At 55.6% G+C, this 12738-nt stretch overlaps 1 protein-coding gene across 1 annotated transcript; it reads right to left on the bottom strand.

Annotated features, from left to right (window-relative positions):
* Positions 1 to 5388: 5388 nt before the first annotated feature.
* SNAI1 (snail family transcriptional repressor 1) lies at positions 5389 to 11373 on the bottom strand. Its single transcript, XM_077873539.1, has 3 exons — positions 11194 to 11373; positions 10136 to 10663; positions 5389 to 6399 (listed from the first exon to the last, which is right to left on the bottom strand). Exons 1-3 carry the CDS (start codon positions 11273 to 11275, stop codon positions 6215 to 6217), a joined length of 795 nt encoding a protein of 264 aa, XP_077729665.1. The 5' UTR covers positions 11276 to 11373; the 3' UTR covers positions 5389 to 6214.
* Between the last annotated feature and the right edge of the window lie 1365 nt (positions 11374 to 12738).

Below are 12738 nucleotides of genomic sequence, written 5' to 3'. Positions count from 1 at the left end.
CGTGAAGAAGCCAGGGGTGGAGAGTGAGCGATGCAGCTACAAGCCCAGGAACGCCAGGATCACCAGAAGCCACCAAAAGCTAGGAGAGGCAAGGAGGGAAATGACTATATCACCCAGCTAGGGGTGCCCAGAGTGGGCCCAAGGCCCACGGCGCAGGGGGAAATCGGGCCTGGGTGGTCACAGAGCTCCCACTCTGGAAGCCTCTCTCCTGGTCTGCAGGGACCACACAGAGGTACCGCTGGGCATTGAGCTCTCTTTACCCTGTGCACCCCACTCCCATGTCTCCACACACAGTTGGCTGGAGAAGGATGTGTGGGGTTTCTTAGAAGACCAGGGCCCCTCTGTGCCAGAGCTGCTGGGCAGGCTGGGGCAGTAGATAAAGACCCAGAATCTGTTCCACCGCAATTTAAGAAGTTTTAGGTGTGCCTGGGTGGCTCAGTTAAGCGTCTGCCTTTGGTTCAGGTCATGATCCTAGGGTCCTGGGTTCAAGTCCCACATTGGACTCCCTGTAGGGAGCCTGCTTCTCCCTCTGCCTGTGTCTCTGCCCCTCTCTCTGTGGGTCTCGTGAATAAATAAGTAAAATCTAAAAAAAAAAAAAAAAAAAGTACCCTACAAGTGTGGCGACCATGCTGTCTTTCCTAGGGGCACACGTGTATTCATTAACCATTCAGCAAAATTTTACCAAGTGTACACCTCCTTGCATAAGAGACACGAGGCATCAGGGATTGGACAGTGAACAAAGCAGGCAAAAGTTCCACTCACAGGGAGCTACATTCTGGTGGGTGAGACGATCAACACAGAAACTGTGAACAGTGAAAATATGGTTTGTCGGAGGATGGCAAGCACTACGGAGAAACACATCTCAACAGGGGAAGGCACCGGGAGCAAACGGGAGAGGAATGGTTTGGGGAGCTGGTGTGTTTCTCTGATGGGAGAAGAGGAGGCAGGTGCAAAGGCCCTGAGGTGGCAGAGGGCTTGGGAGGCCAGAGGAGTGAGGGCATGGGGGAGGGGCTGAGGCAGAGGTGATAGGGCCTGAGTCAGCATCTGTGGGCCCAGGGGAAGAGTCCGGCCTGTCCCCGTGGCTGAGATTGGAGCTTGGGCACATGTACATAGATATGTTTATATTTTAATTTCAGAGCTTCTCGTGGCACCACACTGAGTGCAGTAGAGGCACCAGAATGAGGTGTGTTAATCACCCATAAATGAGCCTCACATCTAATCTCTTTTTTTCTTTTTTTAAAGATCTATCTATCTATCTATCTATCTATTATTTATTTATTTATTTATTCGAGAGACACACACAGAGAGAGAGAGAGAGAGACAGACAGACACAGGCAGAGGGGAAGCAGGCTCCATGCGGGGAGCCCGATACAGGACTCGATCACGCCCTGGGCTAAAGGGAGGCGCCCAGCCACTGAGCCACCCAGGGGTCCCTCTCTTTTTTGTTAAAGAATAAATCCCCATAGCATGTCATCTTGATGATTTGAAAGCAAAGAAGAGCAAGAAGGACCCGGATCCCCGCCTGCCAGAGACCCCCCATCCCAGCTCCAGGGATGCCCAGAAGTAGCTGCCGAGTCACTAATGGGGCCCAGAGGTGCCCAGAGGTGGCCCCGGCCTGGACCCCGTGTGGCCATCAGTTTATGTCCTGGACTCATTTTAATGAAGTGCCCAGGGGAGGCTCGAATGGCCCTGCGGGACCCTGTCACTGCCCACCCCGTCTCTGGGCACCCGGCGGCTCTGAGCGTGGCCCGGACACGTGGGGCAGGTCCTGTGCTACCATAGAAAGCCGACCAGGAAAAACAGAAGGAACGCGGGAGCTAGAAAAATCTCCGCTCGGCAGCCACCACGGGAATAATTGATTTAGGCAAGAATCGCCAGTGAGGCCTAAGAGCTGGGGGTGGAAGTTTGAGGAGTAACAGGATATTCACATGGTCTTGGAATGTCTCCCCACAAGATACGGATTAAGTACAAAAGGGGAAAAAAAAAGGAACTCGATCCCAGGGAAACCTGGCAGGCACCTCCTTAGCCAAGTGGTCCAAGTCGACGTCTCCAGTAACGGGGCAAGCAGACCCCATGTGCCTCATGATACCTTGCACCGAGAAAGACACCACGCTACTCCCGTGGTTCTGCCAAAAGCACACCGCCTGAACCTCATCACGAGGCAGCATCAGAAGAGTCTAAATCGGGGGGCATCCTACAAAACGGTTGGTCCTAATGCTTCGAGAACGTCGAAATCATGGAAGATCAAGAAAAGAACTGTCTCAGAATAAGGAGACAGGACAGGTGTGTGGCCTGGGACCTCGCTCCACCTCACCTCTGACGTGCTATGGGGTGGGGGGGACATCCCTGGGACAGTTGTGGAAACTTGATCATGTCTGTGCATTAGATAATAGTATTGCACCGATGTTCCATTTCCTGATCTTGAGCGTTGGACTATGGTTATAGGAGAGAATGTTCTTGACCTTAAAAATCCATGCTCAACTGTTTAACAGTCCAGGGGCAGCATGTCTGAAACTTACTCTCCAATGACTCCAAAGCCAACGACGGGTGGGAAGGTGTGTACATGTGCAGAGAGAGAAGATGCAAGCAGGAGAAATGTTCGATATTTTCAAGAATCTGAATGAAAGATCCTAGTTTGCTGTGTTTTTCTCCCAACTTTTCTGTCAGGTTAAATTATTTCAAAATAAAACGTGTTTTCAAGATGTAAAAAACTAGGGTGCCTGGCTGGCTCCGTCGGTAGAGCATGCGACGCTTGATCTCCAGGTTGTGAGTTCGAGCCCCATGTTGGGCGTAGGGATTAATTAAAAAAAAAAAAAAAAAAAAGGTGGGGGGGACACCTGGCTGGCTCAGTGGTGGAGTGTCTGCCTTTGGCCCAGGTCGTGATCCCGGGGTCCTGGAATCAAGTCCTACATCAGGATTCTGCTTCTCCCTCTGCCTAAGTCTCTGCCTCTCTCTGTGTGTCTCTCCTGAATTAAAAAAAAAAAAAAAAGTCATTAAAATAATAAGAAAAAATCTAAAAAACTGTCTCTCTGCTCCTTCTCTCTTGTCTCAGCAGCCCCATTTCCCCTCCTGCGACTCCCTAGAGAAATGCTTTTAATATTTCTATCGTAGATCCTTCCAGAGTTTGTTTCTGTATGCAAATACAAACAGAAATGAAGAGCATGCCTGTTTCCTCTTCTTCCCACAAAGGGAGCATGTACTGCATGTTACTTTTTTCACTTAGCAATGTGACTAAGTGGGGACTGCTCCCCATCAGGACGCAGGGACCCTCCTCATTCCTCTTATCCCTACCCCATCTCGGCCCCTGGGGGCCAACATCCCTTTTTAATAACCCCAAATAACCCTCACTCACTAAGCTCTCAGGTGTGCACCCCGGCCACGCTGCTTCTTGAGTGAGCCTTCACCCCACGGCCTCCATCACCCTGGGCCAGGCCAGCACCGGCTCTGCCTGGGACTTCCGGGCTTCCAGCTGTTTCTCTCCTGCCCTGACTCTGGCTAAGTGCGTGCTGCACCAGGAACCAGGGCACCCACTCCCCTGCTTAGGTGCCAAGGGCTGCCCTGAAGCTGGACTACATCCCGACTCCTCACACCGCACACTCCCTCTGCAGGATGTGGGCGCCTCACTCGTCCCCCACCCTGTCCCTCTGCCCTCCAGCCCCCCTCACCCTTTTTGCTGTCGGAGAGCAAGTTCATTCCAGCCTCTGAGCTCCCTCAGCGCCTGGAACGTTCTCCTTGGGGTCTCAACTGGAATGTCAGCGCAGCAAGGGCCCTGGTTCTCCTGCCTGCCTTATCAAGCGGGCCTGCCCTATCGCTCGCTCTAATTCCATCTTGGCACCATCACTGTAGGAAAGCGGCATGTTTATTTAGTCACTTGTTTGGTTTTTCCTATGTCCCTCACGAGAAGCTAGATTCCATGAGTGCAGGGAGGACTCTGTTCACCGCTCTGCCCCGGGGGCCTAGAACAGGGCCTGGCACACATGGTGCTCATCAAGACCGGCGGAATGAAAGCCCCGTTCTAGTCTCCAAGGAGGAAGGCACGACCATCACGGCCCCCATTTTATAGAGGCAGAAACTGGGGGTCCCAGAGGGGAAGAGCCTCGCTCTAGGCCCTGACAGGGGCACGAGCCAGGCATCCGACTCCCAGGAGGATCAGAGCCTGGTACAGCCCAGTTTGGATGCGGAGGGGCGGGGGACTTTCCATGAGGCGACAGGCGACCCCCCCCCCAGGAGTGTGTGAAGCCATGTATCCCCTCACCACTGGTGTCAGCACCTACTGTGGGGTGTCTGTACATGACAGCACAGGGACATGGGACACAGTAGGCCTTCAGCAAATGGGTGCCCAGCCCCCAGCCCCCGCAACCCCCTAACTTCCCTTCAGGGAGGCCAGCTACAATTTGGCGATTGTTAGAGAACTTTTTTTTTTTTCTTTTGGGAGGAAAGCTGCAAGTCATTAAGGGCTGCTCCCGGCCTGCGGGTCACCATTTCCTGTTTAGAAGAAAGAATCATCTCTCCTTTGGAACATGAAGCTCCCCCCACCCCCGGCCTGACGCTGGGGCTCTGGAGCTCTGGGACGCCTGCAACCGCCTGCTCAGCTCCCCGCAGGAAACTGGCACCTCAGCACCTTTTGTGCTCAGAAAGGACACTCATTTTCTCCTGGCCCCAGGAGGGCCCCAGAGGTGAGGTCACCATGATAGCCAGCCAGGAGTGAATGATCCCAACCCAGGACGCGAGCTGACCGTCTTCCCGTCCTGTCCTCCAGCAGGAAGCTGAATGACCCCTACCCTTTGGCCTGGCTTCTCACCCTCTCGGCTCCAGCCAGCCAATTTCCGTGCATCAAAGGCCATTTGGTACCCAGCAGCCAGACAGAGGTGTGGGTCCGACAGGGAGGCCAGAGTGGGGCCCAGAGCCCTTGGAAACAGGAAGGACATCCTCTGTCCCCTACTTGCTCACTGCATTCCATGCCTCATCTGGGAGAAGCAGCCAATCCCTCCCCAAGTCCTGCGGTGCTGGGGCAAAGCTCAGCAGCCTGTCTCGTTGATGAGACCCAGGGCACTGGCTTCTCACTCTGCAGGCCTGGTCAGCCTCAAAATGGACGGATGAGAGAATAAATCAGGGTCACAGTGTAAAGTATGAGGAACCTACACACACACCCCTACTGTTCACTGGCCCGCAGGTGTTTCCCAGCTTCCACGTCAGACAGGACACCCAGGCTCAGAGGAAAACCCACAAATAAGGTCCCCGACAAATTCAGAGGTCCAAAAGCCACATGATGTTTGAGAACAGGATTTAAGCCCATGTCAGGACTATCTGAGCTCCATGAATCCCTGCCCCCTCCTCCCTTCCTGAAGGCCCTTTAAAACACTCACCCCTCTATAAAACTAAGTAGACTTTTTTTAATACATAAATTAACCACTTTATTGAATATCAATAAACTGTACATATAACTATACAAAACGTTTCCTTAGTACAAAATGTTGCTTGCAATATAAATACCAGTGTACCTTTAAAAATGTAAACATCTTCCTCCCAGGCCCACCTGTCAGACCCCAAAAATAGTTCTGGGAGACACATTGGTTGGGCTGAAGCACCCCACTCGGGCCCCCAACAAGTGACAGCAATTACTCACAGTCCCTTTTGGGACTGTTGTTAAATTGCCCATGAGACAGGTGCCACCGTGACAAACAGGACGCTGACATAGCTGCCCGGGCCTGGGGGCATCCTGGGGTCTAGACACGTCCTTGTGTCAGTGGCCACCCACAGGCCCCTGGGCTGAACCTGGGGGTGGATTACTGCATAGTTAGTCACGCCTCCTGGACGGGTGGCCTGAGGGTTCCGGGTGGGGGAGGAACGGGTTCCCCTGAGTGAGGGGGGAAACTTCCTATCAGTCTGTCGGCTTTTATCCTGGAGCTCAAAGCAGCTGTATCCAAACACCTTTGGATACACAAACCCACACAGAGAGGCCGACTCCAGAACACTCAGCTGCAAGCCACCTCCCCTATCAGCCGTCCACAGAAAGGCCATACTCAGAGCCTACTTAGGCACCTAGGGCAGAGAGAACTGGAATGGTCCTCAAAGTCCTGTGGGGCCAACACAGCCAAATGGGGGCACTCAGAAGGGAATTCTGTGGCAATGAGAAGGATGGGATGCCTTCCTTCTGGAGCTGGGGAGGCTACAATGGGGCAAGGGCTTGGAGAGGCAGAAGGAGCCTTGAGGGTCAGCGGGGGCCCCCTGAGCAGCCTGATTCTTGGTGTTTGTGCAGCAGGGACATGCGGGAGAAGGTTCGGGAACAGGTCTTGCACTGATACTTCTTGACATCTGAGTGGGTCTGCAGGTGGGCCCGAAGGTTGGAGCGGTCGGCAAAGGCACGGCTGCAGTGGGAGCAGGAAAACGGCTTCTCACCTGGGGTAGGAAAACAGGAGAGTTGAGCGCTGAAACCACTTGGGATAACAGCTGCCATTTATTTACCGAAATGCCTGTCCACCCACCCAGGCCTGCAGAGCCCAGATCATCCCAGCCCTGAAGGAATCCTGTCATCCAGAAAAAAACAGGCCATATCTAGTGTCCGAAGCCCTTCATAGGATTGGGAGCTCGGCCACTTCCCACCATGTGACCTGGAGCAAGTCATGTGGCTTCTCTGAGTGTCCATTTGCTCATCCGTAAAATGGAACTGTTCACCCCCGCCCCCATAGGACTTGGTAACCCAGAGATGGTAAATAAAGCCTTCTCCAGGCAAAGCCAGCTGGGACAATGATGACAACTACATTTACTGAACACACACTTTGTGCCAGGGATGGTGAGGAGCATCATATACTTATTTTATCCTACCCTTGTCCTCAGCTTATAGAGATGGTGAAACTGAGGCACAGAGAAGCCAAGTGGCATACACAGGGTCACCTAGCAAGAACCAAGCAGCCTGACTCTAGAGCCTTGATTCCAACAACACAGAAGGCCTCTCAGTTAAGGGGGCTGTAGTGGGTGTCCCTCATGATCACTCTTGGATTTACTTCATCTGAGGACAAAGCTTGAGTCAGCCTTAAAGGAGGCTCCCTGCCACACCCCTCCTCCCAGCAGGTTAGGCCACTTCTCTGAGCTGCTTCTCCATCACAAGGCTGACCATGTTCTGACCAGTTTGGTAATTTCTGCCTTGTCTGTCCCCCAATCAGACCAAGTCCCACTAGAGCAGGGGCCTCCCCTGAATTCATTCCAAGGGCTCAGGGCCTGGGACCCCCAAGAGGCTACAGAAATACTTTAGGACTTATTTAAAAACCCCTTCCCACCTGTCACCCTCACACCACCTGCCTGGTCAAGGTGGTACTGAAAACGAATCATGCACATAGAGCTAGGTACACAGTAAGTGCTCAATAAGTCATTATACAACACGTAAGTCTTTTTTTTTTTTTTTTTTAAAGCCTCAGAGGAACCTGACCCATCAATCACCACCAGATAATGCTATTCACCAACTTTTTATAATTCTTGCCCCAACTAAGACAATAGAGTTCACAGTCCAAAAACATCAACAATGTTGTATTTTTTTTTCCCTTTGGGGGTGCAGCATTTCCTAACTAAAAAGTCCAAATAATAACTCATTAAACGAGTAGTTATCAATCTTCCATTCCGTGCCAGGCAATAATGCTGAACACTCTTTACTAAAAAATTGAATTCTACTTTCCAGCTCCCAGCCTGATATGCCTTGAGGCCACAGGCCATTTGTTAAACCCGAGTGTCAGAATTCAAGAGCAGGGAATAAGCGAATGGCCTCAGCCTACTGGGTACCAGGGGCCCTGTACTGGGCACCGGGAGGGAGGAGTCCGGGAGTCAGAGGCCTGAGGCTGACTATGGATACACAAGGAAACAGGCCCACGGAGATAGGGGATTTAGCAGGACTCGGGAAGGGATGTCTGAGTGAATTGGCTCTGACACTGAGCACCCTCTGCATACTAGGCCTGAAGGACTTAACTGCACTACAAGGCCCAAGTGAAGTTCTTCCTCCTTCACACCCTCCCTTGTGAAGGAAGGGCTTACTGTATGCAGATATGGATAAGGGCAAGGAGTCCTGTTTTCCCCAAGGTGCAGAAAGCCACTTCCCTCTCACCTGCCTGGCAGAGGTTAAGGAGCCCTGGCTCCAGCCCTCAGAGGTGAGATTTTGGGAAAGTGATTTCCTTCTGTGCCTCAGTTTTCTGATCTGTAAGGTGGCAGTTACAACAGTACCTCCCCTCCTAGGGCTGTCGATTCACTGCATTAACCCAGGTGATGGAAGACCTGGGCAATGCCCTGCCCCTCCCATCCAGCAAGTGCTTGGTGAACATTACCTTTATGTCATGTATGATTAGACATGAACGTGAACAAAGGAGGAAGGAGGCCTTATAGGATGCGATGGGGTGGAGGTCTGTGTGTTTAAGCAGCAGGCACAAACCTGCACCCCTTGCAGATCCCCCACCCCCGCAGACGTCTTTATGGTGATCCTGGCGAGTGTGAAATCGGCACCAGGCCGGCGGGGACAAAGGCCGCCGAGGGGGGCACTGTACATGCGATACTCCCCGGATTAAAGGGGCCTGACACGCTGTGGGCCAGCAGCTGCGGCCCGGAACAGGTGCTGGGCACCACTGGCCCATGCACCTGCTCCACACCCCCAGCCCCCACCCACTGGGCCCACCATTAAGGCACACAATGGGAGTCAATGAAGATGGTGATGGTGCATTTCAACAGGCTTTTTGTGTCCCAGCCGTGCCTTTACATGAAAATAATGTGTGTGGGGAGGGGAAGCTGGGGGGCTCAGGGGAGGACCCCAAGGGTTGACTCCTCCTAAGAGAGCCCTCTTCAGCTGGGCAACCACCCTGGACAGAGGCCAGGCAGTTGGACCTTTACGTCAGGTCCCTTTGAAATCAGGGCTATGTGTGCACAAAGTAAGAGAAACAGGGAGCCATAGTCTGCAAGGTGGGGAGGATGCCAGGGACACTCTGGAGGAGTAATGACATCAATAATGCCTGCAAAATGAAACACTAGGCCTAACAAACTGCCCCACTGACCCTCACAGCTCAGAGGTCAGCCACTGGGCCAGGAAATGCCAGAACTAAGGTCTCCAACCCAGTCAGCTTGACCCCAAAGCTGATAGCTATGACCCTTGAACCTTCTCCCAAAGTCACTCCCCAAAGAGCAGCCCCAAATATGGGAGCCTCCACCTTTCAAGTTCTGAAAACACAGTGGCTACTGTGTTTACCTCTTTCACATTTCCAGAAAGTCAGAGGATAGAAAAGCCTTCTTTTCACAATTTTCTACACATTTAGTGTTGTTTTTGAAACATCAAGACATAACTGTTTTCCTAGGTCTGTGTAGTAAGACTGAGTTTTATCTACTACATGGCAGGGATGGGGAGAGCAGATCTGAGAAGCATGATAACAAATTATCATGAAGTGATTAAGGACCCACTGAATCTTGATGGCCACCCTATAAAACGCTATCAGAATCCACCCCATATGATTATGCCAGCATAATCCCGAGGCTCAGAGACATGACACTGCTTGCCCAAGGTCAAGCAGTATGGAAGCAGAGCAAATATCAAAACCATTTCTGTGTGCTTATCATGTACCAAGCAGTGGCCCACGTGCTTTCCGCACGCTTTCTTTCATTTAACTGGCACAGAAACCCCACAAAATGTCCTTATGCTCATTTTACAGATGTGGAAACTGAGGCTCAGAGAGGTGAAACACTGGCTCAAGGTGTGAAGTTCTGGAAGCAGGATTTAGAGCCAGGTGGGGGGTCTGTCGACATCCTGCCTGGCTGGGGTGGGGATGGGCCAGGGGAAGGTGGAGAGGGGGGGGGGGGGCCTTCACACCTGGCCCCGGCAGCAAGGTGTTGGTTGCACCTCTCCCATATCCGACTCCAATCCATTTGGTGGAGAGATGGAGACTTCGGAGACTTAAAAAGTTACCTACTTCACCCATCTGCTTAGCTGATGAATGAATGAATGTTTCTGCCAAACATTTCAGAGAGCCAGAAGTCAGAGGAGACTCTGGCCTCAGTTTCTACTCTCCGAAAATCACAGCAAGCCCGGTCCCCACCCCACCCCCAACCCAGGGATGGCAGAGAAGGCAGGGGGGGCAGTGGTGAGAAGAGCGGGGCCTGCAGGGACACTCACCGGTGTGGGTCCGGACGTGGCCCTGCAGCAGCCAGGGCCTGGAGAAGGCCTTCCCGCAGGTGCCACAGACGCAGGGCAGCGTGTGGCTTCGGATGTGCATCTTGAGGGCACCCAGGCTGAGGTATTCCTTGTTGCAGTATTTGCAGTTGAAGGCCTTGCGAGTCTGGGAGTCCTTGGCCACGGAGAGCCCGGCCAGCTGCGTGGGCAACTGGCCCAAGCCTGGGAAGGCAACATAGCCCTCGGCCTCCAGGGAAGAGGCTGAGGTGGAAGAGAAGGACGAGGGAGCCGGTGAGGGGGGACTGGGGGGCTGGGAGCCTTTCCCACTGTCCTCGTCCGACAGGGAGGTCAGCTCCACGGCCTTGGGGACCTCCTGGGGCAGAAGGGCGGCCCAGCTCATCGGCTGGGCTTGGGGTGCCAGGAGAGAGTCCCAGATGAGCGTGGGCAGAGAGGCCGTGGGGTTGAGGACCTCGGGAGGCGGGATGGCCGCCAGCAGGTGGGCCTGGTCGTAGGGCTGCTGGAAGGTAAACTCTGAGGGGAGACGGAGAAAAGGGCAGGGTCAGGCATGCGGTCGAGCAGTCAGTCAACAAACAGTAGCCTGCTGCGGGCGGGGGCCGCGGGCCGGCACTCAGTACTTACTGGAGGAATGAAAGGATTACGGCCGGCCGGGGCGGCCCGTCCTGCCCGGGCCCCTCCTCACCGGGCCGCCCCGGCCTCCAGATCTTCGCGACGGGCGCCGCCGTCCAGCCCCGACTCGGGGGCGCTCCCCCCGCCGCCCCCGCCGCCCCCGCCCCCGCCGCCGCCGGCGCCTCCCCGCCCCCAGAGGAGCCTCCCGGCTTCCCCGCCGTCGGGGCTCGGCCGCCGCGCAGCCTCCTCTCGCCAGACCCCCGCCCTCGGAAAGCCCTCCCCCAGCCGCCCGCATCCACCTGCCCCGAGCTCCTCACGCCCTCCCGCCCCCCCGGGCCCCGAGCTGCGGCCTGGTTTGGGCCCCGCGCCCCGCGCCCCCACGCGGCCTTCGCGGGTCTCCCGAAGCCCCCCGGGCCTCTCCCCCTTCCACGCACCTGGAGCGGAGTCGTGCAGCTCGCTGTAGTTGGGCCTCCGGCGGGAGCAGGCGGACTTTCTGACAAGAAAAGAGCGCGGCATGGTGGCCGACACAGCCGGGGTCGCCGGGTCGCGCAGGGGTCGCGGGACTCTACCCGTGAGGCCGTGCCGCTGCGCTGTGAGTGGAGACGCGCCGCCAACTCCTTTAAGTACTCCAGCCCCCGGATGGGCGGGGCCGGGCGGGGCCACGCCCCTTGTCACCTCCCGCCAATCGAGGCGCGCCTTCGCCGGAGGCCACGCCCCGAGCAGGTGCGCCGGGGGCTGGCGGGGCCAGCGCCGCGTGGCGCTGGGGGCCGGGCCGGGGCGGCTCGGAGGCCCCGCGGCGGGCGCGGCGCGGATCTCCCCGCAGCGAGCGGACCGCCGGGGGCGCGCGCTCGGCGCCAGGAGCCCCCAAGCGAGGCCGGACCCCCTCCGGGACCCCGCGCGCCCGCCAGCTCAGCGCGGCACGGTCGTCCGCCTCTGGCGCCCCCTTGTGCCGCGCGAGCCGCGGGTCTGGGCACCTGATGTTCCGAAACCGCCCCCGCCTCGGGCTCGGGGAGGGGGGCGGAAATTTCCTCGGTCAGGCTGGCGCCTCGCGAAGAGCGTAGGATTGACGAGGGACGATACACATTTCGGGGGAGGATGCGAGGAAATGAACACCTTCACGTGGCTCCCGGCAGTGTGAAATGCCACAGCCTTTTTGCAAAGCAATCTGGCATCATCTAGCAGAAGGCATCCGTTCCTTCACTTCGCAAATGTTTACCGAGCACCCGCTACGTGCCAGTCACACTATTCCCGGAGCTGGGGACACAGTTCTGGACAAAATGCTCGGGGTCTCTACCGAAGGGCACCTCCCTTCGGTGGGAAAGAGAGAGACGAAGTGAACATTGTTAAGCAAAGGGAAGTGTGCTTTGATGGGGCGGGGGGGAGGCCACAGGGCGCTGTGTCAAGAAGCGGGTCACCTGACAGGGGTCCGGGGCAACTTCCCAGAGGAAGTGAAGAAATACCGAGGGGAAAGGCCCGAGGTTAGAATCAGTAACTACTTCAGAGTCACTGAGAGCAGCTCCCAGGGATGGGGGTGGGGTGGGCAAGCGGGAGAGGTCAGATCTGCTGGGCCTGCAGGGCCTAGAGGAGTTTGAACTTTGCCCCAGGGACAGTGGGAGCCAAGACAAGATTTTCAGCTGAGAATGGACCTGTTTAGAGCTTGCTTGAGAAAGATCACTCCGGCAGGTGGGAGAAAGAAGTAGGGAAGGGAGGGGCCGAGGTGGGTCTTCTCACCTGCCTGGGGGTCATCCATCCTGTGTCTAAAGGACCTAAGGCTGGAGCCTCGCCCTCAGCTCTGCTGTGAGCCCACCAACTCCAGACAAGGCCATGCCGGGCCTGGGGTGAGGGGTGGGGGCACAGAAATAAATCCACAGGTCCCACCCAACTGGTTTCCATCTGTGAAGCAAGGACTATGAAAACCTGTAAGTCCCCCTACTCACCACCTAGAATGAGGGCAAGGACAGCTGTCTGTTTGCATGGCT

This window comes from Canis aureus, chromosome 26 (genome assembly GCF_053574225.1).
Source record: "Canis aureus isolate CA01 chromosome 26, VMU_Caureus_v.1.0, whole genome shotgun sequence".
Taxonomy (NCBI): domain Eukaryota; kingdom Metazoa; phylum Chordata; class Mammalia; order Carnivora; family Canidae; genus Canis; species Canis aureus.
Note: the sequence above shows the minus strand (reverse complement) of the source record. Positions and strands in the feature narration are given on the sequence as shown.

What these genes read in the sequence shown, in the direction of transcription:
- SNAI1 (XM_077873539.1), bottom strand. Translation starts at nt 11,275, where the DNA reads ATGCCGCGCTCTTTTCTTGTCAGAAAGTCCGCCTGCTCCCGCCGGAGG. An exon ending in GCTGCACGACTCCGCTCCAG is followed by an intron (nt 10,664 to 11,193) that starts GTGCGTGGAAGG and finishes GTCTCCCCTCAG; the next exon opens with AGTTTACCTTCCAGCAGCCC. An exon ending in CCACGTCCGGACCCACACCG is followed by an intron (nt 6,400 to 10,135) that starts GTGAGTGTCCCT and finishes TTCCTACCCCAG; the next exon opens with GTGAGAAGCCGTTTTCCTGC.